Raw genomic sequence first — 26,233 nt, 5'->3', positions numbered from 1 at the left:
CTGCCCCTCCAGGGCCACCTGCTAGGATTCAGCAATCAATCCACAGATGTTGTGCTTATAGTTGCCTCAAAAGGTCACACCAGAAACCAAGACCAGCTGCCTCCAGTGTGAGTCTTGTGCTGCTCAGCAAAGATCACCAGACTTGCTGGCTATACCAGGATGTGGCTTGGGTGGAGCTGCGAGTTGGGGGAGGCGGGGTTTCAGGGAATACTCTGGGCAGAGCGACCTCTGTTATCCAGTTTGATGACTTCCCGGCTCTGGCGGAGCTGTGTCCATGCACTGGGAGGAGGAAGGGCTCAACAGGGAACAATGGATACTGCTGGCACTTCTGTACAGAGTGAGTCTCTCCTAGGTCCTCACTCCGGCAATGTCTCCCTGTAAGTCTCTGATGCCCTCTGTGCACAGTCAAATCGGCACGGTGCTCAAAGCGAGCAGGTCCGTCACTGCAAAAATCTGCTCATGGATGCAGCCCCTTTAAGATGCCTCTGCTGCTGCTGTTGCCTTGGTTTCACTCAGTTGCTCAAGACCAGGCAGCCCTGCGTCCTCGCCCCATCCTACCTTCTGCCATTGAAGGGTGATTTCTTGTATTTCTCCCTAGTTCTATGGCTTGTTCATCTAGATCCCAGGCGATTTTCCTTGTTGCTTGTTCCTTGTTTCCGTCACAACTTTGATTTAGTAGCCAGAAGGATGAACAGAGCCTCTATCATCTATGCCATATTTTAATCTTTATCCAGAACTGATTTCTTTATTGTTATGTAATGCCCTTCCTTACCGCTAGTAAATTCCCTTGTTTTGAAGTCCTCTCTGTCTATAATTAATATAGCTACTCTTGCTTTCTTCTGATTAGTGTTAGCATGGTATATTTTTCTCCATTGACTTTTAATATATATGTATGTTTACATTTAAAGTGGATTTCTTGTAGACAACATAAATTTGGGTCTTATTTTTTGATTCACTCTGACAATGACAATGTGTCTTTTTGGCGCATTTAGAGCATTTAGAACATTGATGTTCAAACTGATTATTGATATAGTTGGATTTACATCTACAACATTTTATTTCTGTAGATAGAACTCCATTAATAATGTTCCTGCCTTCATGAAATTGGTATTGTATTTTAGGAAAGACTAATAGTAAGCATACAAACAGATCAATGAGGTAATTTTAAATAGTGAAAATTATTTTGAGGAAAATTATTTTGAGGATTCTGGGGTAGAATTTATTAGGTAGCTGGCTTCCCCTTTAGTTTAGGTCCTGACTCAACCTACAAGGGGACATTTAACAGTAGTATAGCTTGATACCATTCAAATTATGACAATGAAGAAATTAGGTCAGCTTTATAAACAGACTATTATATCCATGACTAAAATAGCTTCTGAGGAATCTTAGCTCTGATTCCAGTAGCACTGTCATATTCTTTAATTAAAATTTTATTTCTATACCTATACATACATATCACCCATTTAATGTATTATACTCTTTTGAATGAAGTTTGTATAGAAAAAAATATATTTTTATATAAATATTATATTTACTGATACAGAGAGATTAACATGCTCAAGATCATAGAACTCCTACATGGCAGAACTGGGTAATCCATACCCAGGCAGTATGAATTCAGAACCTGTGCTCTTAAGTGCTATACTCTGCTGCTTTTCACAAAACAACATCAGCTAGCATGTATTCAATGACTATTAGGCATGCTTTCTAGGCATTAAAAAAAAATTTTTCTATTGACTCTTTATATGAACCTTATAAGGAAAATATTATCCTCATAATGTATATGATGCAATTAAAGCTTGAAGAATTGAAGCTAGTTGCCCAATATCAGGCTAAGTTGGTAGCTCCAGGAGTATGACCTACATAATCTCTTGATCTTAACTCCACAATCTTTTTAATTTTCTAAGCTGATTTTTATATAATTTTGCATTCAGTAATTTTAAAGTTTAACATTTGTTGGTTCTGTTGCATCGAGTAGCTAATTAGCTCCTCAAGGGTGAAAACCATGTATTATACTTCCTTGATAACTTTCATAGAATCTTTATAATTGAGGGCATATTACATAGTACAATAAAAGGAAGGTTGACTTATTGACTAGTTTTTACCAAGATACTGATATGATATTGCATAGTTTTATCAAGATGAAAAAATTGCTTTCTACTTCAAGAACCTTCCTCTTTTCTTTATATTACTCTAAATTCAGCATATCACTCAAAGCCTGGTTCATGTATCACTTCCTGTATGCAACATTTCTTGGAGCACTTTCCTTTTTCTAAGTTTAGCATAAAACAAAGGAAGAATTCTGTTGTAATTTATTAAGTTTGAGGCAGTAATTTGACATGTAAGTGATACTATCATACAGGCTTTTGTGATTAGGAACTAGAGAATCAATTCGAGAGTTAAACATGGAAGAGCAGATATACATAGATCAAGATCAAATATTCATTCACATTAAGGAAGTGCAGACATTGATGACATTGAAGGAGCTGACTAAAAAGTTGACAGACCAACTAATAGATTAATAATGTCATTAAATTTTGGAAGGTATGCTTTTGATATGAGAGTAATGTGGTATCGTGCTTTCAAGGAGAATGGTGCATACCATTTGTCACAAATACTACTAGGTCCACATCACTTATTTATGTTACCTTTCTGATAACTATAGGCATTTAATTTTCTGAACCCTGGTTTGTACAATGGACCTATATGTTTTCTAAAGAAAGAGGATACTTTTTTTATTTCCTCCACAAAGAGCTATCTCTCTCTATATATATGTAAAACCCAGTGCTTTGTGTTCATAGAAGGAGGCATGACAATATTTCCAAACATTGGAGAAGAGATGCTTTACAAAATATGGCATGGAGAACCAGACTTTCACCCCTGACCATGCTGCCTAATAGCTGCCTTTACCACTACTCAACTGGAAGTGATCCAAGAACTCAAATATAATCTTTCAGCATACATGTTATAAATATACACTGCTGTTTATTTTGTGATTAAACATCATTATCGTCTCTGATATCTTGATGAATTCTTGATTCCCCTGTCCTCTGAGTCAGATACAGTTAAATCTGCAACAGGAGATTTTGTTCTACAAACTTTTTTGGCAATAGCAATCTTTAACAAAGCAGGTTCTTTTTTAAGATTTGAGTTTTCAATTTTGCTTCATCTCTTGTCAAATTACATTAACCAATTAATCTTAAATTAGTTTAATCAATCCCCAAATAAAGGACTTTTGCCAAGTGTCGGAATCTGGAATTAAAAACAATAGAGCATAACTCATTCAACAAATGCCTTGGGTTTTTAGGTTAATCTAGCACATAAACATTAAGCATACTGCCTACTAAATCTGAAGAATCTTTTAGCAAACCCTATAACTCTAATAGGGCCAGATTTTATGGATCTCCATAAAACATTTCATCTATGTAGATTTATATTATATTGTAGCCTAAACTTACATTTGTCTTTGGTTTATATTTATTTACATAGCTATTATTCGAAAGATTGAAGGCATTACATTGTACTGGACCCATTTTTTTTCTGTCAGGCATTGCAGAATTTTAAATAGCCTAATTTCCATTTTTGTGATCTGCGTTCACACCTCTAGTAATAACGAAGTAGAAAATTACTCTCTTATTGTACTTCATTGCTAATCTCCAGAGTTTTCTTTTATTTTACTCCAATAGCTTGTGTACTACACATTCCTTGTAGGGTATTCAGTTTATATATGTCAGATTCTCTAGGGCCATGGCTTTTGCCAGATGAAGCACTTTTGATTTTTGAGGCTGATGAAACACAGCGCTATTATTGATCTGTGCATGACATAGCCTGTCTCTCTCCAAGCAGAGTGTAGCAACATTTATCCAGGAATTTGTGAAATGTCACTCGGATCATGTTCGCAAGGTAAACTGTGCAAAAACCAGGATCTGAGCTTGGAATCCATGTGGAATTGGACGTGACTGTCTTATTCCTATGTCCGATCTTCTAGATGAACCAAGCGATATTTGTTAACAGAATGTCTGTGTCTTATATTAGACTTTGTAAGGAACTATTATTATTTAGAACACTGTGTACTGTAAAATCATACTTATACTTTGTTTTCAAATTCACTTGTGATCTTGCCACAGAAAATATTAAGAAAATGTGACTTGTTAGACATTTATTTTCTGTTTATAATGAACAATGTTATATTACACAGTCTTATATTCCTAGTACTGTTTTCATTCTTTGCATCAATATACTTTCAGGTAAGTATGTCTCATTAAAATATCAACAGGCCTAGAAGTAACAAATTATAACATTTTTCTCGCTGTGGGATTATTATATTTAAATTTGCATATATTTTAGAGTTTGGTTTGCACATAGATAAGTGTTTATATTTGCCACAATTCAGTTAGTTTAATGCACCTAACACATGAAAGGCACTCTAATAATGGGATATCTAACAACAAATTAAACATGATTCTTGTCCTATATAAGATAGTAATAGAGCAGTTGGACATTGGACATGAGTATTACAATACAAGGAAATTGTGATACATATAGCATGATTGATGTGTGTGTGTGTGTGTGTGTGTGTGTGTGTGTGTGTGCGTGTGTAAAATATACCATGGACATGAATGGAGAGAGACAGTCATTTATCACTGTTGTTGTTTAGTAATGCTTTTGAATAAGGTGGCATTGGCTTTAGATTTAAAATTTGGTTTGATTTTGAAATGTGTGTGGAACAAAGCTATCAGAAGGTGGAAATCTTGAAAAGGCCTCAAGGTGAGATATGGTTTGAATATGAATAGTGAGTAATCTGGTATAGTCAGTGCTTCTCAACCCTAGCTGCACACTACCTCACTTGTGTAGCTTTTAAAAATACTTACCAGACCCTACCCTAGACCAATTAAATTAATATCTAGGGGTGGTCCCTGCCTCTTGCTAGTTTTTAAAAGCTCTGAGATAGTTCTGATGTACGGTGAGGACTGAGATTCAAGTTTGAGAGAATAGAGATTAAATGTAAGCAACTAGAAAAGAGATTGTTTAATTATCAAGGCAAAAAATGATAAATATCTAGACAATGCTGATAGAAGTAAAAAGAGTTAGAAAAAAACTGAGATATTTTGCAGTGGTGCAATACAGTTTGATGACCAGTCATACATAAGAGAGTTAAAAAAAGTGAGGTATTTATGATACCTGCCAGGAATGTAATTAAAGTAATTAGAAAGTTGATGATAGACTATATTATAATATACTGGATATTGGGGGTGGGGACTTCATATTAAAGCACACCAAGAAAGTTGGATAAAATATAGCAAATATTCTTATAAATGAATACTAGAACTTCCATCCCCAAAAAGGAAATATAAATCCCTAGAGGCTAAAATACATGACAGCTTACCACTGTACAAAGTGGTAATTTGTCACTGAAGTGAAGCTATCAAGTGGGCAGTAGGATATTTGAGTGTAAAATTTAGAGATATTAAAAAGTGAAAAAGGAATATTTAAAATCCCTATACTTTTTTTTTTGGAAGTACATACACATATTAAAAGTATAAAGAAATGTAAGAGAATGATAAACATCAAAGGTATTCAGGATAGCGATTATTTTTGGTCAGTCAGAGGAGAAAGTTCATGGCCTTCAACTGTATTGGTAATACATTATTTTGCTGAGTGGTTGATATATGGGCATTCATTATATTTTTCTTTGTATATCTATTGCATATTTGAAATATTTCATAAAAATGAAGAAAGAAACCTATTGATGCCGTTATCCCAGAGAAGGGATGCTGGAGGTGGAACAGATCTTTGCAGCAAGATAAGTTTGGGGGAGTATCTGATGTATGGGCAGAAGAGGAGTCAGAGAAGGAGAAGGTAGGAAAGTGCTTTTATACAGCAACAGGGAGGGAAAGTTTTTAACAAGAAAAAGAGTTGGTCAAAAGTGTCAGATGCCATTGAGGAACTGAAAATAGGACAACTGAGAAGAGGTTGTTGGATTTTTCTTAGAAGGCTTTGTTAGCAGGACTTTCTTGGTAGCAGGTAACAGAAACTGAATTGAAATATAAGAAAAAAAAAGCTCACAAAATCAAAGGGTGAACTGAAGAGAATAAACTTAGGAAGAGCAGTGATAACTGGAGCCAGATTCTCAAATACCTTTAATGTTTCTCTTTATCTCACTTCTCCTCCTCTCAGACTAGCTTTCTCCATGGTCATGGATATTGGCCATGTAGTTAACATCCTTATAGCTTAGACTCCAAAAAAGAAAGGGATTTCTTCCTCATCTTTCCAGTCTTCGTTGATTTACATGGTTTGTAAGTTTCTTAGACCATAGGAAGAATTGCTTTGTTTATATGTAATTTTTTGTTAGGATTTAGGTTTATTTTATTATATGCATTTTTTTATCTACATGAATAATTGGCAGGAAATTGGAAAATCATGCAGGATACAGGGCAGTTTCTATTCGGTAGGGCTTATCTATACATTGCAGTCCATGTGGTGTTCCTGGCTCTCACTCATTTCAGTGTCTATCATTGTGGTACTCAAAAGTACCCCCACTTATTTCCTAAATACATATCTAGGTAGTATATATTCTTTGAGAAATAGGAGAAAAGCAGAGAAACCGGCTCCATTAATAAAAATAAAAAGAATTCCAGACCACTCTCTTTCCAGAGATCTGTATGAATCATAATACTTCACACAGCACAGCTGACTGAGAATCAGATAATTCATTGAGTGACTACTCTGTTAGATCAAGCCTTACAACTTGAAAGAATAATGATAAACAGAAGATAATTCTTAATAGAAAACAAAGTGAAAGATGGTGGAAGAAGTTACCATGTGAAATTTTTTGTGTAAAAAAAAAGAGCTTTTCATTGAAACCTATGAGAAATATCTTGAATAATATAGTCTTAAGTCCAAGCTTTGTAAATCTCTTATTTAATCTTTTAAAATAAATTTTGACTCCATGCCATGAAAGGTAATTTTTTAAGTAATTTTCACATATATTATGTTTTAATTTCAGGAATCCCATTTTAAGTGGTATTGATAACTTTTTATTATATTGGAAGAAAACTATTTTTTTAAAGAAATGTCCAGTTTTTTACTCTCTTGAACCTTATGAAACTTACACAGGGAATAGAGACAACCATTATTGTTTCTCTTGAGAATTCTAGTGGGGTATATTTATAAATTTAATCAACATCATATAAAGACTTAGTACTGCTGCTGTTAAATTTGTAATGAGTTGTAGGATTTTTAAAATTCCCTAGCCAGCTTTCATCCAAGTAATTTGTTTGCAGAGCTTAGATGTAGTACATCTGAGGAAAGAGATACAGTTAAGTATTGACCCTATCAGTAAAACATTTCAATTCCTAAGTATTAAGATGCTATTTATATTTAGTACATACTTAGAAATGTATATCATTTTACTAGTTTGAATACACAAAGTTGGAGCTAGACATGATGATCTTTAACCTTTGGGTTTATTACCCAAACAGTTGGTAATATTTTATATCAGCATGACAATGCATCATTCCTATTCATTTATTCCAGTGTAATTTAAATAATTTAATGTTCATATACATGCTTTTTAGAGGCTTATTAATTGAAAATGCTTTATCTTATAAAATATGAATTACAGAAGTATATCATGGTCTATCATAAATTTTTAGAAGGCAAAAAATTTTTAATTTTTTATTATGAATATCAATGCCTTTCTTTTGAAGTCTATATAGTAATTAAGTATTATGAGCAATTTTTAATTGTCTAGATCCTCACTTCCATTTAGTAACAATACTACATGTGAGCTAATTTCCTCAAGCCAGTCCACGAAGGCCTTTTTATGCAATAAAACATAGTACAATAGAAAGTAATGTCACACCACTAGGATGGAAAAACAATCAGAAAATTTTTGAAATCTGTTGCTTAGGAAAATCAAATTTAATTAGAAGAGAATGAGGCAATCTTTATGAGACTCTGCAGATGTTCTAGGTTTTGATAGCCTTTGTTCCTGATAACTCAATCACTCTCTATAACTTTACTTAAAATTTTATGGCTGTTCTTTACTTAGATATAAATATAGTATTAATATCACAAACTATTATTTTTGATGATTTGGCATATTTACTTATTTTTTCCTTTTTTTGTCTTTTTTTGGTAGTTTAATTAGGATGGATTCTTTTCCTCCTGACCCCACAAAACATAAATAACTGAAAAAATATTGACACAAAGGGTGGAGGAAGAATACAATTAAAGAGGATATGTGTATACAGTACACGTGAAGAATAGATATTTATATGCTGATTAGCTGAATTTAAGCTATATAAAGCAGGGGAAGGAGAGTGAAAAAGAAGAGTTTAGAAAACATTTGGTTTCTTTTTTTGGTACATCAGATGACACTATCTCATTCCTATTAGGGAAGAGAATCAGAATGAGAATGCGTTACAACTTTTGATGGTCATTAGTAAGAATGTCATGTGTCGATCAAATGTCTAAGAGGGCTGAAACGGAACTGATAATATTACCATATGAACAGTAAAAAAATCTTATGGTAGTAATGATATATTGTCTGAATATAGTTTTGGTTCCAAATATCTGTCTCTGTACTTAGAATTTGGTATGTATTGAGGGAGCTTTTATTTTCATAACTAGAACAGATGATTTGAAATAACACCTACAGTTGAGTTCTTATTGCTATGAATATATCAAATATTGTTTTCTATGAGTATTTGAAAGTCAGTTGTATTAGTTAATTTTCCAAACTTAAGTTATAATACGTTCTTACTGATTTTTTTTTCCATAGTTGTGGGGACAGAAGTTTAAATGATGCGGTTTCATTCCAGTCCAGTTGTATTCATTAGTTTAGTTATTCAGATTATTTTGAAACACACTATATTGCTCATATCACATGGATTAATATTTACTATAAATGCCTATAATGTCAAAACTATTAAAACAAATTAAAACATACATGCTAAATGTTTTTAGTATCTGGGGATGTTTTGAAAATTTAAAGTATTAATAAACTTTTACACAATTTGACATTTGAAATAATAGTGTTGCTTTTCATTTTGAGAAATCATATTCAAACATATTTATAAAATAATTATTTAATTGGGCATTACCTAGAACTCACATTACAAAGTATAAGGGCATTGAATTAATTTTACTCCTTGAAAATGTTACTGAGAGTAGCATATCTCTTATCCATATGCAGATATCCATATTTCTTTGATAGAATCTAATTTGAACGCATCAAGACAGATTGGCATTTTCCGTACCATAAAAAATTGCTTTGTTAATTGCAAACCATATTTAGTATGACCTTATAACAAAGTAGCACCTTAAGTATCATGCTTTGTCTTTAATGTGCACATTGGAGCTGGGTTCATCTGTATTAGACAAGTACACTTCATGAATAGTTTTTTCTTGATAGGCAATTAGCAGTAATTAGGAAGATTCACCTCAATAAGATGTCAACATGAGATTGTTTAAAAAAGTTGAATGTCAGTGACTTAAAAAGAAAGTTCTTCTGACACATAGGTATGGCATGTGAAACATGAAATGTTAATTTAACTTTTCTGCTTATTATTCATGCACAATATTATTTTGTCATTCAGACACTACACTGACAGAGTGTAAAGGGTGTTAAAATAGTGCTGCTAGAATAAAAAGAGGATTAATCTACCATTGGCCAATTAGCCAAAGGGTACTTAATGGTCTCTAAAGGCTACTGAAGTCTAACTACTAGCAAAAGCATTGGTAAAAAGTCCTCTATCTTACCTTCATTTGCTTGACATTTAGTGAAACATACTGTAGGCTTTTAATAACTGCATTTGTCAGAAAATGGTTTTATAAATGAGCGATGTAATAACTCAGTGTATTTTTCATAAGAAATTTTGTTACATAAATAATTTCATCTCTGCCTAAGATCTTTTTTCTTTTTTCTTTTTTTGGGGGGTGGTTTTTAATTTTTAATTTTTTTTTTTTTAAAAATCTCAACTATCAAAACAAAGGAAAATTCATGCTTTAAATTTAAAACACTTGTTACTAACTTGAAAGAGTTATTAATCTGAACCATTTATTTTCGTAGATAAGTACTTGTATGGAAAATATTCTGCTAGTGACCTAGAAACCCGTGTAATTTTCTTTGTAACTCATATAATGTTTTAATTAAGTGACTGTGCTTTTAGTCTTATACACGTACAACATAGAGAATTTTATTTCTTTTAGTTTTATTCCTTGTAAAAGAATAATATTCCCAGTGAAAGAATATTGATTCTATTCACAGGAAGGAGAATTATCATTAAAATCATGGTGGCTTTCTAGGACATTCTTGCCTATAGAATTCACATAGATATTGTTCAACTAGAATTTTGTCTCCAGTCTTTTTGCTATAATTCTGGTAACAAAATTATGCTATTATAATTTTTAAAAATCACAACAAGATTTCAAAACTGCTGTCTCTACTTAAGTGCGAACCAAAACAATCTGACTGGGAGATATAAATGAACTTATTTATGTAATCAACATGAAGTAGCCTTCTTCAATATTCTCGGTCCTATGCTGAATTCAAGATTAAAGAGTTAGGTGAAATAATTGGAAACAGACTATTCCCACTTAATGATTGTTTTCCTCTACTTTGACTGTCAAAGACTTTGGGTTCAAAAGAAGAAAAATAACAGGCCACTATTGTTGTAGATGGAAACTGACGCTCTCACTTTTTACTCTGGTTACTGATTGACCTTTTCCAACATTTGACATCTAACCTTTGCCCCAGCATGGACTGCAAAGCATCCTTCTGCCACCAACTATTTCCTCCATAGACTTCTCAGAAACTTTGCTCCTGTGACCCTGACATTCAACCTCACATTTAGCTGGATTTTCTAGAATTTCCATGTGTCTACTTTTCAGATCCCACTATCCCAACTAAAAATGCTTTTCAAATTTTTTAAATGGTTTATGACTTTAAGTTTCTAATCCAGTGGTAAAAAACATGTGGGGAGAACTGAGCAGTGTCTTTCAATACTATATCGTAGTTACCGTTCAGAAGAAAATGTTAGGTCAGAATCCATCTCTTATTAGAAGTGAAGATCTGTACCACATCCCATTCTTTTTCCTTGGAGCACTGCTCCTCAACTAGTTGACTACTCAAAGCATTTTCATGACATGTGCCACGGCTAGCATCATCACCATTGAGTAGACAGATGTTGAATATTTTCATCGAGATCAGAGAGTATCTAAAATTTATTGTTTGGGGGTGATTAGGGAAATTATTTCTTTAGGTTTAATTTTTTTCTAAGCTCTTTACTTCTTTTCACAGAAGCCTTTTACTTCTTTTACTTCTTTTCACTTGGGCTGTGGAATATTTTCCGTGGGCTCTGTTTTATTTTTTTCTAATAATTCATTCTTGAACATTAAAATGTTTACAGAGACTCCCTGTTGAAGAAGGGATTCTCTATCTCCCCAGGGCTGCCCTCAGTTTCTTCATCCATGTTCTGGTGATACTTTCTGTAGAGTAAAAATTAGACAGTAGGGTGGTTGTATCTGGCTGTGGTTTTTAACGTTCTGTGCAGCTCCTAGGAAACATTTGACAAAACAAATCAGAAGAGAACATGGAAGGGGACTGGCTATAACCAGCATTTACCAGATAGAGTTTGAAAGCAGCAGCCGTTCCCTTAGCTCTCTGTTTTATTTCCTCAGTTTATTGCAGTTTATTTATTTACTGCAGTTTTTTGTTACATATTTCTAGGATATAGACCAGTAGCTACCTAAGGGTTGTAACTTTTTGTTATAATCCTTGAAAACACAGAGTTAGTACAGTTCCTACTGCATAGCATGTATAAGAAGAACAAATGATAGGTTAAGTCAGTTTCTGAATCTAGTTATTCTTTTCAAAATCTTCCAGAAAATGTTAAGTTGAGGCCCAGAATAAAAGGAATTCATTAATGAACTCCCATGTAAGAGCACAAGGGAGAATACGTCAAGGATGCTTATTTGCCCTGTTCATGGGATTCCACAGTTACTGTCGAAAGCAGCAAAAGGAAGCTTCGGGCTAGAGGATTTTTCTTGGCAATTAAACTACAAAATGCAGATTTGGTAGAGACAATTTATACTTCTAGCATAGAAAATGGAACAAACTTTTAAAAGAAATTGAAGAAATAAAATGAACACAAACATGGATAAGGAGAAGAAATTTAAACTAGAATGAGGATATTATACACTATACACTATGGGGTTCAGGATACTTGCTCAAAGTAGGGCAGGGTGGCAATAAGGGAACAAGGAATACCTTTAAGAAAGGGGTGGAGTTTTTAAAAATTGGGCCTCATATTAATTTTCCTTGCTACGAAACAAATTACTACAAATTTACCAATTTAGAAACAATGTACACCTTCATTCCCTCAGTTTCCATGGTCAGGAGTCTGATACAGCTTAGTGGGGTCCTCTGCTCAGAGTATCACAAAGATACAATCAGTGTGTCAGCCAGGCTGCCTTCCTTTCTGGAGCTCAGGCTTTTCTTCCAAGCTTGTGGGTTTCTTGGGAAAATTTGGTTTCTTGTGGTTGCAGGACTGAGGTGCCCATTTTCTTGTTTGCTACTGGTCAAGGACCATTCTCAGCTCCCGAGGCCTTCCTTAGGTCCTTGACTTATAGCCCCATCCATAGTTCTTTCATAACATGGCAAATTGCTTCTTCAAGACCAGCAAGTGAATCTCTCTGACCTCAGAGATGGCCCCTGGGCTTCTGTTAAAGGGCTCACCTGATTAGGTCAGGAGAAGCCAGGATAATCTTGCTTTTGATTAACTCAAAGTGGTGTGACTGGGGGCCATAATTTACATCTACAAAATTCCTTTTGCATATAACATAATGCAAATAATGTAATCATGGAAGTGAGGACCCATCATATTCATGGGTCCCATCCACATACAAGTGAAGGGTATTATACAGGGATGTGGATCATTGAGGGTCATCTGAGTATTCTGCCTACTGCAGTGCTCATTACTGCAGAATGAATTTTCCAATATGTTCTTGTTTCTTCTTACAGTTGCTTAGAGGGTTCTTTCCTTTTCAGAGACTTATGCTTCCTCAATGTTATTTTTAAATAAATAATTAATAACTAGTGCCTAGTTTTAAACTTTTATAGTGTTAAGTTCTATTTTATAACCTTTTGTTAGAGTAATTGACTACACATAAATTAATACAAATCTCAGTACTTATTTTCACTGAAGTCAACTTTTAATCCATTTTCTCTTTGCCCCAAGAATACTCACTGGGGGTGCTTGTGGCTGCACCATTTACCCCAAGATAACTCGACCTTACCCCCAAAGTTTGCCATATAATATCTCACTGTTATTATTTTCTCATCGCTCTATATCAAGTGTCTTTGGAAACAAATGGCATCATTCTGTTTACAGAATTCTGTTTTTAGTAGTGGTGTTTCCATTTATAAAATATAATAATTCTCGATTGCTGAAAATGTCAAATCCTAGAAAATGTAGCATTCCTATGCATGATGTTAACATCGTTCCTGAACTGTTGTTAGCCAAAGATTCATTTGATGAATCTAATTTATGTATACATTTCTGTTATATTAGTATTAGAGACAAATTCTGTTTAGAAATAACTCTAAAAACCGTTTTTAATATTTTATTTTCACATTGAAAACCAGTCAGATTTGCTTCAGCCTCAAAAGAGTGTGTTTATGTAAAATTAAATTAACACTGGCAGTGAGCTGACTTTTTTTTTTTTTCCTAAATGGAAAATAGGTTAAATTGAAATGAACTTTTAAAAGATTGTGGAGGGATTGCAGTACTGTGACATAAAGAGAGTATTACATCTGCCTTCAGTGAGCTTGTAGCCTAGTAGGGATCCTAAATAAGATCAAATAACTCTCAATTAAGACAAAGTAAGGTTTCTGTCCTAAAAGAAGTTATAGGATTATTATGTTGATATGTATATATATATATATGAAATTATAAGATTATCATATATATTTAAATATAAAAACAAAGGTTTTATTAAGCCAGATCCTCAGCCTTTAAGAAACTTCTCAAACTCTATGGTAGCATTTACCACAAGGTAATAATGCTAACAATAATGCTGCAGATTTAAAATGTACTGGGTGCTGTCACAGATACTTAAGAAAATTCTGTGCTAGATATTAGGAAAATGCAAATCAAACCACAATGAAATACCATCTCACTCTTGTTAGAATAACTGTTATCAACAGGACAACAAGTACTAACAAGTGATGGAGAAGATACAGAGAAAAAGGAACTCTCATACACTGCTGGTGGGACTGCAAATTGGTGCAGCCACTATGGAAAACAGTATGGAGGTTCCTCAAAAAACTAAGAATTGATCTACTATATGATCCAGCAATCCGTCTACTGGGTATTCACCCCAAAGACTTGAAAACTCATATACAAAAAGATATTTGCACACTGATGTTCATAGCCGCATTATCACGGTGGCCAGGACATGGGAGCAACCAAAGTGTCCTTCAATAGATTGGCTAAAGAAGCTGTGGTACATATATACAATGGAATATTACTCAGCCATAAGAAGAGATGAAATAATGCCATTTGCCACAACATGGCGAAATAAGCCAGACAGAAAAAGTTGATAACACTTAGTGTGGGATATAAACCTAAAAGCAACAAATGAACAAGACAAACAGAGACTCATGGACATGGACAATAGTCTAGTGGTTACCAGAGGGGAACGGGAGAGGAGGGGGGAGGTGGGAGGTAGACAGGATAAAAGGGGTCAAATATGTGGTGACAGAAAGAAATCTAACTATGGGTGGTGGACACACAATGCAATATATATATGCCTTACTATTGAATTGTACACCTGAAACTTACTGGATTTCATTAAGTGATATCACCGTAATAAAAATAAATAAATAATTGGAAAAAGAAAGGAAATTCTACCCTCAAAGTTACCTTCGTTAGGTAAACAGCGTCGTCTCTGTTTGTGAGGAAAGGAAGTGAAATGGCTGCTCAGCATCACTCAGCTGGTAAGCAGTGGATCCAAAACTAGAATCCAGAAATTATGACTCTTCCATGTGTTTTATTATCATTTATGGTTTTAGTATGACTCAAGTATTTACTTTAAAATCTTTGGTTGTAAATGGAAATGTAATAAGATAGAAATAGGAATCATGGTTTTGATTTAAAAATGACAATTTTGCAAGTAATCTTAATTATTGGTAGATTTTAGAGCACAATATTTTTCTAACAAGATCACCACAGAATTGTCTCACATGCCAAACCAAGTGTAAACAAAGAAAGTTATTTCTACTTCTTGTGTCATCTATAGCACTTCTCAAATAAGAAATAGAATCTTTCAACTGAAAGAAGTCAGTAATAGAGCCATAATTATTTGTCCAAAATTCTAAAGGATAATCAAAGGATTCTAAACTGATTACCTGTTTCCTCTACAGGTGCTCTGTAGCATTTTGAGGCATATATAACTAATATTAGAAATATGTTTTAAAGATTGTAGACTTAAAGTACTATTTAATCAAAACATGATCTATATTTTAATATATCATAAGTCATTGGATTTGTTGTCTCCATATTTTCAGTGTTTCTTCATTTAAACTTTTATATTGTTAAATAAAGTTAAAATCTACATATACATGTCTTTTAGAGAAACATATTTATTGGCTTGGTCTTTCCTCAATGAAGAATATATTTATAGTGTCTGACCTGCCACTGTGGAAGGAATAGACAGAAATCTAATGGCATACAAGTTTAACAAATGAGAGAAGCCACTGGGGCTGTTTATAGGAAGAAAAGAGCCTCATCAAAGTTTAGTCTTCTTTTTTGCCTGAGACCTAACTAGAATTGTAACCATAAGTTATGTCAGACTGAATTAAAATCTCAAAAAGTCTAATTTAGATGCAGAGCATTAATTTTCAGGATCGAAAAATGCTTTATTGCATACTAAACTAAAAGCTAATAATATTACATTGTTAATAAAAGTACATTTTAATTTATATAGCGATAAACTAATAGAAAGATTATAAATACCAGCTGAAATTAATGTGTCTTTTTAGCACCATCTGTGATACAAATAGGGAGACTTGAGTTTCTGAAAACTTTCTTTTGGTTCTTACTATACAGAAGGCATTGTTTGTAGATCCTATGGAGAATACATAGTGAACAAAGACATAGTCCTCTCCCAAGGATTTACAAGGTATTGAGGTTGAGGAACAGGCACAGTGTTTTGGGTACGAAGAGAATGGAAAAGCTGCTTTGGTGAAGAATAGAGTATTTTTCATAAAAGAGAAATAATAAGCTGCTTTTAAGCATGGGAGAGAATTCAGCAGAAGGAAACACCATATAGTCATTGACGTAGAAATGGCAGACAGGTTTGGGAAATGGCAGGCCAATTTGACCTCAAGTGACATCTGACTAAAACACAAACTGAAGGTAAATCTTAGCTTTATGTAATCACAAACATCTGAGCTTTACGCTACATGGGTGAGGAAATTTGAAGGGTTTTGGAATAAGGGAACGGCAGGTCAGTGTAGTTTTAGGAAGTTGTATTAAAGATGGTTTGAAAGTAGAGAAAGATTGTTTGCGGAGAGAGGTGTTATTACAGTACTCTCAGTGGGATTATGAGAGTCTTCATTAAGGAAGTGACAAGGGAATGAATTTATAGAACCTGACAATTGACCGGACATAGAGAATCAATAAACAAAGAGGGAGTCGGATTCGAGCTTGGATGATAACCAAGATTTTCAGTTTTAAGGAAATTATGAGTATGCTTTTAGATATTAATTATTAGCTTTCTTCAGGAAAGTTTGTGAATGAAAATTTCCTGAGATTCCATAGAGCTATACTTGTAGATCATAAGTTAAAATATATATATAGCCAAAGAAATTTTTACCAAACATTTTTTATTTCACCAAAACATAGTTTAATACCAACTATATCATGCTCTAGTTTTGAATCCAATCTGAAATATTCATATTTAACAGTCTGTACATGCATACACAAATGTATACATAATTATAGATTTATTTGTATAGTTTCTAGAAGTTGTGTTGAAATATAGTGTTAATGCTTAACTTATTATGTCCCATATTTACATTTCTGTACATGTTAGCTACATCTCTTGCTGCTTCTAATTAGAATTCTTAGCAAAGACAGGTTTTTTCCCTTCTGAGAGATTTCAGTACCATTTCGTCTAATTGTTCCTTATGTTAAACTGCCATATTATAAGCTTCTTTGGAATAATAAAATAGTATCACAGGTATCCTCTTAAGAAGCTCTGAGTTGTTATGCCATTACAGCTTGGTGGCATTCTGCTGGCTACAGATTGGTGTGAGAAGGGCTAACATTAAGACAGTTTCTTTTACACTGTTTCATAAAAAAATTACCAGTATGTTATTAGAAATTCAAATGTAAAGAGTTTAGTGCAGTCTACCTCAAACACTACAAAGAGGGCTTGTCAACTATCAATCAAGTACATGAGGCTGAGTGAATGTGTTTGTATGCTATTTATTTGAACTAAATCTCTAATAAGCCTCTTCTGCTAATTGGAGTTAACGTTTATGTTGCTAAATGAGAAGCATTTTGGCTGCTGTAGAGGGTGGTAAGACCTACCCAGTGGAATAAACAACTAACATCTGTTATCCGGTCCTACTCCAGCTTGACTTTTACCAGTTAAGTACATCAGCCCTGAAGTCAAGGTTATCAAGTATGTGAATCCCTGGCTCACGCATGTATACGTGAAGGCAAAGAAACAGCACATCATGAGTAAAGACCAGCCAATCAAAAGCTATTGAGTGTAGCTGGTCCATTTTATTTTAACCTTTACAAGCCATACGACCTTTAAAAACTATTAGAGGTTATAATTTTTAAAAAGTTCTTATAATAACTATTTTTATAATTAATTTAACTTATTTCCTTTAACATTTTTCTACCTTTAGAATTTTATGGCAATAATTGTTAGATTAAATGGAATGACATTTTTAATATATTTATATTTATTTTCTTTTTTAAAAAAGAAGCTAAATTTGGATTTGGCTGAGCTTCGGAAAGAAAAAGAAGACTTACTAAAGAAATTGGAGTCCTCATCTGAAATTACAAGTTTGGCAGAAGAAGTTTCCCGGGTAACAGTCCCACGGATACAAATTACATCAGTTGGTCCTTCAAGAAGCATGGATTTGGAAATTAAGCAATTGCAGTGTAAATTAAAGGTGAATATATATTTTATTAAAGATGAAAACATGTATTGAGTTACTGAATCCTTAAAGATGTGTTTATATCAATTCTAATTTAATTCCAGTAATAAGGTAAATTATGCATCAGTAGTCCAAAAATTATGTGTACTATGTTCAAGATAGAAAGATGGGTCTTTCTATTTTAGCCTGGTCGATTCTTGTCTAGTAATTCCTAATACTAGTCTCCAAAAAAAATGATAGCATACCATGATATCGTAACTTAAGAGATGAAGGAAACTGGACATTGTCATTCTCTTCCATTACTCAGCAACTCAATCTGCGCCCCCATTTCTCCCTCCACTGAACACAATTTCTTTCAGACAGGTAATGTATCAACCAACATAAATAGAATGTTTCCCTCTACACACTTGCTGCTATTTTTATTTAGTTGTTGTTGGTTGGAGATGAGGAAGGTGGAATAAAGTAAGGGGAGGGAGTACAGAGCAAAGGTGGGTTGGTTTAATAGATTTAAATAAGTTAAACTTGAGAATGAGAATAAAAAGCAGTGTTCCTTTTGTTTATAAATAATTTTATCTAAGTCCAGATGAAACTGTCAACAACTTAAAAGTAAGGCTGACCTTAGTTGAAATAGAATTATCTTGTAAGAAACAAGATTTGTGAGTTTTAATTGGAAAATTAATTTGCACGCTACTTAAAACAAGCTCATTTATTCCTCGTGTATTCAATTATTTTCTTCATTGGGGATTGGTAGCTGGAAGCTAGAAGGACAGTGTATATGGTACTATTGCTATAATGAGAGGCACTAGAAAGAAAATTCTGGTTGAAAATGCACAGAGTACATTAGGAATTGAGTAACTGTGATGTTAAGAGAATATTAGAACGTTGACTTGTCAAATAGGTGTTTTCAATTCAGATGTGATATATGCACTCTCCAATAATATCTTTAAATGAACGATTACAAATAGGATAAAATAGGATTAAGTTTAAAGTAAATGAATACATCATTGCTTGAAAGTATTTGCTTTATTAATAATAATCAGGTATACACAGTCATGAGTTGAGATGCTTGTTGAATATCATCTTCTTCAGATAGTGTTTATGTACAGAACTTGCTCCAGCCACTACGTTTTATAAGTTTAAGTATATTACACAGGAGAAACGTGAGAAAAAAATCTTGTAGGCTTGAGTGTATATATCTTCTCATAAAATGTGTTTCTGTCTCTGAAATAGTGGAATAAAATTTATAAATAGAATATTTTAGTGTTTAGGTTTCTATATAGAGGTTAAAAATCATTGAGATATTCTTTGGTCTTATCTACTACAAACACTTTTATTCATATTCTGTGATTCTTATAATTAAGTCCTCATGAGCCTAACATTAGTTTTCACCAAAATAAAATAGAATGTTATATCTAGTAATGTCCAATCTGACTTCTAAATTTTTTTAAATTGTTAATAGTTGTAAGTTGATTTACATTTTACTTATTCAGTTTTACTTAGCACCTATAGTCTAACCTAATTTTGGTAATAATAGGCCCATAAAAATATCTATGCTATTTGCATTATGGTTTCCCGTGATGTATAAGCTTTTACACACAGATAAATCTCCCTCTCACTTTGGAGGAATCACAAAGGTGAGATCGAGACTGCCTAAAGCAATTTAGACCACACTTGACATAAGTTTGAAGTGACATTGTCCATTTCAAGCCTGGAGTCCCAGAACACTGATCAGGCTGCATAGGGACAAAAAGGATAAATCTTTACTTTTGTCTTGTTTCATGTTTTAATATGGAAATATCCTACAAGACCATATACTTTTAAATATATAATACTCTCTGCAACTACAAATTTCTGTTTTACTCTGTATTAGTTTACTCTGTATATACTTTTAAATATATAATACTCTCTGCAACTACAAATTTCTGTTTTACTCTGTATTAGTTTGCCAGGGCTACCATAAAAAAAATACCACCAACTGGCTTAAGTAATAGAAATTTGTTTTCTCATAGTTTGGAGTCTAGAAGTCCAAGGTCAAGGTATCTACAGGTTTGGTTTATATTCTGAGGCCTCTTTCCTTGGCTTGTGGATGGCCACCTTCTTGCTGTGTCCTCATGTGGTTGTCCTTTGGTCTGGGTGGTCTGTGTCCTAATCTCCTCTTCTTGTAAGTCCACCAGTCTTATGGGAACAGGCCCACCCATAGGACCTCATTTTACTTTAATTACCTCTTTAAAGGCCCTATCCAAATACAGTTACATTTTGAGGTACTGGGGTTAGGACTTCAGCATATGAATTTTGATGGAACACAAGCCCATAACAGGTATCAAATTGCTAACATAATAATTTACCAAGAAATAACTTATTTTCTAGTTGATGTTTTTATGCATAAGAAAAGGTCTAAATACATCTTTTTAAATTTTATCCAAATAATATAGACTTTTCTATGTAAATTCTTAGATGTATTTCTCAAATGTACATGGTTTATTCAGTAATTAGAGTACTTGTACATTTTCAGTATCTTCATTTTTACCCATATTAGACATTTCTTCAAGGTACCCAACTTTATATAGATAATAAAATATTTAGAGACATATAAATTCCTTCCAGTGTACATATATATATATATATAATTTATTTATATTTAGTTTAATTGTTTAATTTATAATTCTTTATACAATCTGGATTTAATAGTACTCCAATTTACATTTGTGATTCTTTGACTTCCTATTATTAAAAGCATTCTTTTTGGTATAAATCACATTCTCTTACAGATTCCCATCAAATTAATAACGAACAGTAGTTTTTAAACTACTTTTCTTCATATATAATTTATTTTCAGGCTGGTTCTAAGTCTTTCACAAATATTAACTCATTTAATCCCCGTTTCAACCCTGCGAGATAAGTTCTATTATTATCTCTGCTTTACATTTGAAAAAACTGGGACACAGAATGAGTAAGTTACTTGTCCAAGGCCACACAGCTACTAAGAGCTAAGATGAGAACTCGAGCCATCTGGTTCTAGAGTCCGTGCTCGTACCCATTACACTATGAAAATTTTAAAATATATATTTAATAAAGTTAGGAGAGTTCTAACTGGGATGAATTCTCACCATTGTGACATTTTTGAAATATGTGTTTTATTACAATGTTAAGTCATGCTGCAGATAAATATTATGTATTAGGAAATGGAAAAGGGTCAGAGGACTGGGTTTTGATCACTCTTTGTCCCCTAACTTCTTGTAAGATCTGATGGAGGAAATTACTTAACTTCTCCAGAGATTTAAAACAGGATTTTCGAGTGTCAAATGAAATAGTTGTGAGATGTAGAGATTCTGGCAAAAGTATATATCAAGGTGGCCTTGTTTTATTTACTATAATTCAGTAATGTCTCGATTATCCAGAAGTCAATGTTATAGCATTGGAGACACCTAAAATAACAGCCGTAAGTCTAAAAACAAAATAATCAAACAGCTTTCTTAAAATCCACTTAATTTATTCCACTGAAGATATTGTCAGACTTCATTTACTGCCTGTTGTCTCTTATTTTAAATACAACTCTAATAAGTTTGTTTAACTTCTCAGCAGAAAACACCTCAAAAGCAGCAAATTAGAGGTATGCAAATTAAAAGGGCAGGATGATTGTTTTTAGACAGAAATATTGACAGAAGCAAGAAATTATCAACAGATTGACAGAAGAAAAAAAGAAAATATAAAAACGTTAAGGTAAAAATACAAAATTAGAAAAACAGCAGTCCAGGCCATTTAGAGTAGGAGTAAGTAGCCATTTATATCATAATAGTTCTTAAAAGCATCACTATATAATGATACTATGATAATATATATAGTAATATGACATAATATAAGAATAATATTTATAATATAATATCACTATAATAAAGTATCTATTAGCTTAATGTAATTGTAGATGTATATATTTCTAAATGATGAACAATCATTCTAAAAAGAATTTAAGATTAATGATTAAAAGAAAAGCTTCAATTATCTGGTAAGTTCACTAGTGTGGAACTTCTTATTCTGGCATTGCTAGAAATAAGACACTATTCATTGCTTTTCAAAACTTTTAATATTCAATACACTTTCCATGTTGAGGTAACCTTGGGTTTTTAAGAAAATTAATATAATATTTAGTATAAAAATGAAAACAACAGCAGTTTATTATTTATGACCCATTGGGTTGACTATAAAATTATTTCAAAAATTTTTTATTTACATATGCTACACCAATCAGATATTTAAAGTCTGTCTAAAGCTGACATATTTACATTGTGTGATTAATGGTTTCTTCTTGTCAGATTTATATTTTTTTAGCATGAGTCAGTAAAATCTAGGAATAATTTTAATAAAAACAATTGTAGTTACTAGAAACATTAGCGAAATAACTACTTCAAATATTTTTAAAGCTATCATGTTTTATAATATTTATATTAGTCTAATACTTTCAAATTTAGCAAATGAATTAATGTATATCAATACTGTCTTGCAGCTGGAAAAACCAAAATATCAAAAAACCTAAGTCATTTCTTAGATTACATGTTTACTTGGAACTTGAGTCAAAGTTGAAAGTTAGGGGTCCTAACACTCTAATTACTACCTCTGGCTCCTAGGCTGCACGGACAACGAATACCAAAAAGCTGTATATATAAATAATAATTAGTATTATTAATAAATTCAAGTTAGGAACTATTTAGTATTAATTAGGTTCTCATCAGTTATCTATTACTATCTAAGAAATTATCCAAACATATAGTGGCTTAAAACAATATCAATTTATTATTTCTTATCATCCAATGGGTTGAGTGGACAGTCCTTTTGCTGCTGTCTTCTGGGTTCCCTCATATACCTGCATTCTTCTAAACCAAGGATTTACCTGGCCTGGAAGTTCCAAGATAGCTTCACTCATGGGCCTGGCAGTTGGTCAGCTGGCTGTCATCTGGAGTACCTCAGTATTTCTCCAAATGGTCTTTTCCTCTCTATTTCTTAGAAGGTGATCCCAGGGCAAGCTACAAGGGTTTATACCCATGATCTGATACTTACACAATTTCATTTCTGCTACATCATTTTGGTCAAAGCAAATCACAGGCCAGTTCAGATTTAAAGGGTTGGGAGATGGATTCTACCTCTTGATGGGGAAAAGCAGCAAAGCATTTGTAATCATAATTGAGTTTGTTACAAGTTACTAGTAAATCTAGCATTATTTTTAAGTGATCTTATTAAACTATTAAAATACTTAATTAATCACATACACATTTACATTTTATAAAGACAATCCACATCTCCTGTAAATGTAGATTTGGGTTGCGTGTACTCTTTTCAATTGTTATATGATTGTGTACCTCTGTGGTTTTGGTATGTTATGTAAAAACTTTAGTATGCCATAGTATTTCTATTAAAACATGTAAAATAAGGCATTTGAAAATATTTAAAATATTCATTTTAATTATAACTATAATCACTGCAAATTTATTACTCTTCATGAGAATGGCATCTATTTTGATATCTATTTTTATGCCGTTTTAGAACAAGATTGAAAGGTATATTTGAATATGTGTGTATTTTTAACCTAGAATGCAACGAATGAACTAACTAAACAGTCATCAAATGCGAAGTCTCTGAAATATGAACTCCTAGCGAAAGAAGAACACATAAAGGAAATGCATGAAAAGTATGTTCTTCATATTTTTATCCATTGTATTTGGTGCCACCTAGTGGCAGTTAGTATTAAACATTGCACCCCAAAAAACAATACCAACTTAAAAATTGTTTTCTTTCCTTAGTTCATCCTTGAGCCTACTTAAGATGAAAATTTAAGGAATATTACATATAGTCTAGTTGATGGCAATATAGTTACTATTTTTTAATTAAAGTAATAATATTTAAAGTTATATTTTCCTTAGAGTAAACATTTAATTTTCAATAAACATTAGTGGTCTAAAGACTTTGAACAAAAAACTTTAGAATATAGTAATTATTTTGTCAAAGATGTATACGTAGATTGATCCTTATATTAGATTTAATACCTAAGCTTATAAAGCTAAGGTAGAAAAAACGGAAAGTTTAATTTGTATTTAAAATAACTGGAGGGTTAAGAAAGTTTGTATTTTATGTGTTTATTAATAAAAAAGGGTTTAAAATGTTCTATCTCACAATCTCAAATGATTTTCTTTCTATATCTTTTATAAATATACTGGAGCTTAGAGGTGATAACATCTTTGATAGAATTCCAGTCTGTCATTGATAATTTTATACATATAAATATTTCACATACATTCATGTATACAGTACCACATTATACATGAAAATCACTTAAAAGTGATGTTAACAGATACAACTATTAGATAAAAAGATTGTTTGATTTTTTAAACAGACTATCTTGAGGTTTATTTATCTATTTAAAAGCAGTCTTGCTTATTGTGTAACTGTGAGGGCTCTGGAGAAACATTCTTTGAATCCTGGCCCCTCTACCTGCTAGCTCTGTGCCTCAATTTAGTATTAACTCATAAAGTTCTTGTGAGGATTAAATGAGTTAGTACATGTAAAGCTCTATGGCAGTAACTAGCACATAGTAAGTACTCAATATGTGTAGGCTATTGTTATTATAGTGGTAATAGTAGTAGTAGTTATCACTGCATCTACCATTTTATACTCAACATATTATCAACTTAAGCCAAACTAATATGTCAATTCAATCTTATATGATATTAAATTAGAAGATATCATACCTAAGTTTAGTGCCTTTACATGATATTAGATTTTACTTTTGTTTATTAAAGTATGGAATTGTTTCTTATCACTGTTGTGCTTTTTTATGGCTTCTAAATATCACTTTGAATTTTCTTAGCAATGGAAGTCTCTAATTTAAATATAAAATTTTGACTTTTCATAAATTTTGTTAATCTTTCTGAGTTCCTTTTTTGTTTAATGCATTTATAATACTATAATTAGCAAGTCGCAACTGGATTATTGATTTTAGGAGTACTCAAAATGTTAATAGAGCAATATTTATCCCATGCAATTATTTTATTTATTTGCAATTTCATTAATATCAGAAAGCATTTAAAAATTAACAGTATGTATAACATGAGATAATACGTTAGGTATTATCATTGTGAAAGTATTTTCTATCACTTTTGATAAAATGCCTTTTTTACCTTTCAAGGATGTCGCGATTGGAGAGGGATATAACCATGAAAAGACATTTGATAGAAGACTTGAAATTTCGACAGAAAGTAAATTTGGAAAGTAATGAGAGTATTAATGAAATGTTAGAAGATCTTGAAAAAAAGGTATCGATTTTTATGTTCCTGACATACAAAAAAATCACTTTTCTTAATAAAATTTATAGAAAATAATCATAGAATATATGGGTACTGTAACATAATTATTTGCTCTGAAAGTATATTATTTGTTTTAAAATTCAAGACTCCAAAATCTTATACATAATATAGCACACATTCTCTTAATATTTGTAAATATACCATGAGAATATAATCAAGTTTAATTTTAAATATATTGAATATTCCCAGGATACATATTTCCATTTTAGTCAGCATTCGATTTTATTTAAACTACAATTTTTTAATGATAGAATCAAGCATATATTTTTAAATGAAAACAGTGGTAACCAATAACTATCTAAAGTTTTTAAAAAGTGTATTACCACAATTTTTTAAAAGTCTTTGTATACTCTTAATTCAATGTTCTTAGGAAGACTTTCTAAGTTATGTAAATGTCTAACCAGTATTCAGTGCACTTGAAATTAATATAATATTGAATGTGGAACTTTAATTGAAATAATATCTTAATATAATAAAATAGTTATGTAATATCTGACTCCAAAGTAGAAATCAGCAATTTGCTGACTAAGAGATAAAAAAAAAGATGCAATTTGCACAACTCATAAAGCAGCTTGTGCTTTGGCATTTGCTAAATGTTATACACTCCATAGAGAGCATTTTCCTTACTTTCTTTGTTGGAGATAAAAATTTAAGTAACAATTAGCTCAAATGGATTTAAGAGAGAAAATTTTACATG

General features: G+C 32.4%; 1 protein-coding gene across 5 annotated transcripts in view; it reads left to right on the top strand.

The window, feature by feature from the left end:
* CNTLN (centlein) overlaps window positions 1-26,233 on the top strand; it is a 255,799-nt gene that overhangs the window by 200,293 nt on the left and 29,273 nt on the right. For all 5 annotated transcript variants that reach the window (XM_025051403.1, XM_006918351.3, XM_006918350.3 and 2 more), the window contains exons 19-21: window positions 18,008-18,199; window positions 23,767-23,864; window positions 25,359-25,485. In XM_025051403.1, the coding sequence (XP_024907171.1) occupies window positions 18,008-18,199; window positions 23,767-23,864; window positions 25,359-25,485 (417 nt within the window). The remainder of the gene's footprint in view (window positions 1-18,007; window positions 18,200-23,766; window positions 23,865-25,358; window positions 25,486-26,233) is intronic.

The sequence above is a fragment of the Pteropus alecto genome, unplaced genomic scaffold (assembly GCF_000325575.1).
Source record: "Pteropus alecto unplaced genomic scaffold, ASM32557v1 scaffold95, whole genome shotgun sequence".
In the NCBI taxonomy this organism is placed as follows: Eukaryota; Metazoa; Chordata; class Mammalia; order Chiroptera; family Pteropodidae; genus Pteropus; species Pteropus alecto.
This window is presented reverse-complemented; position numbering and strand designations above follow the sequence as displayed.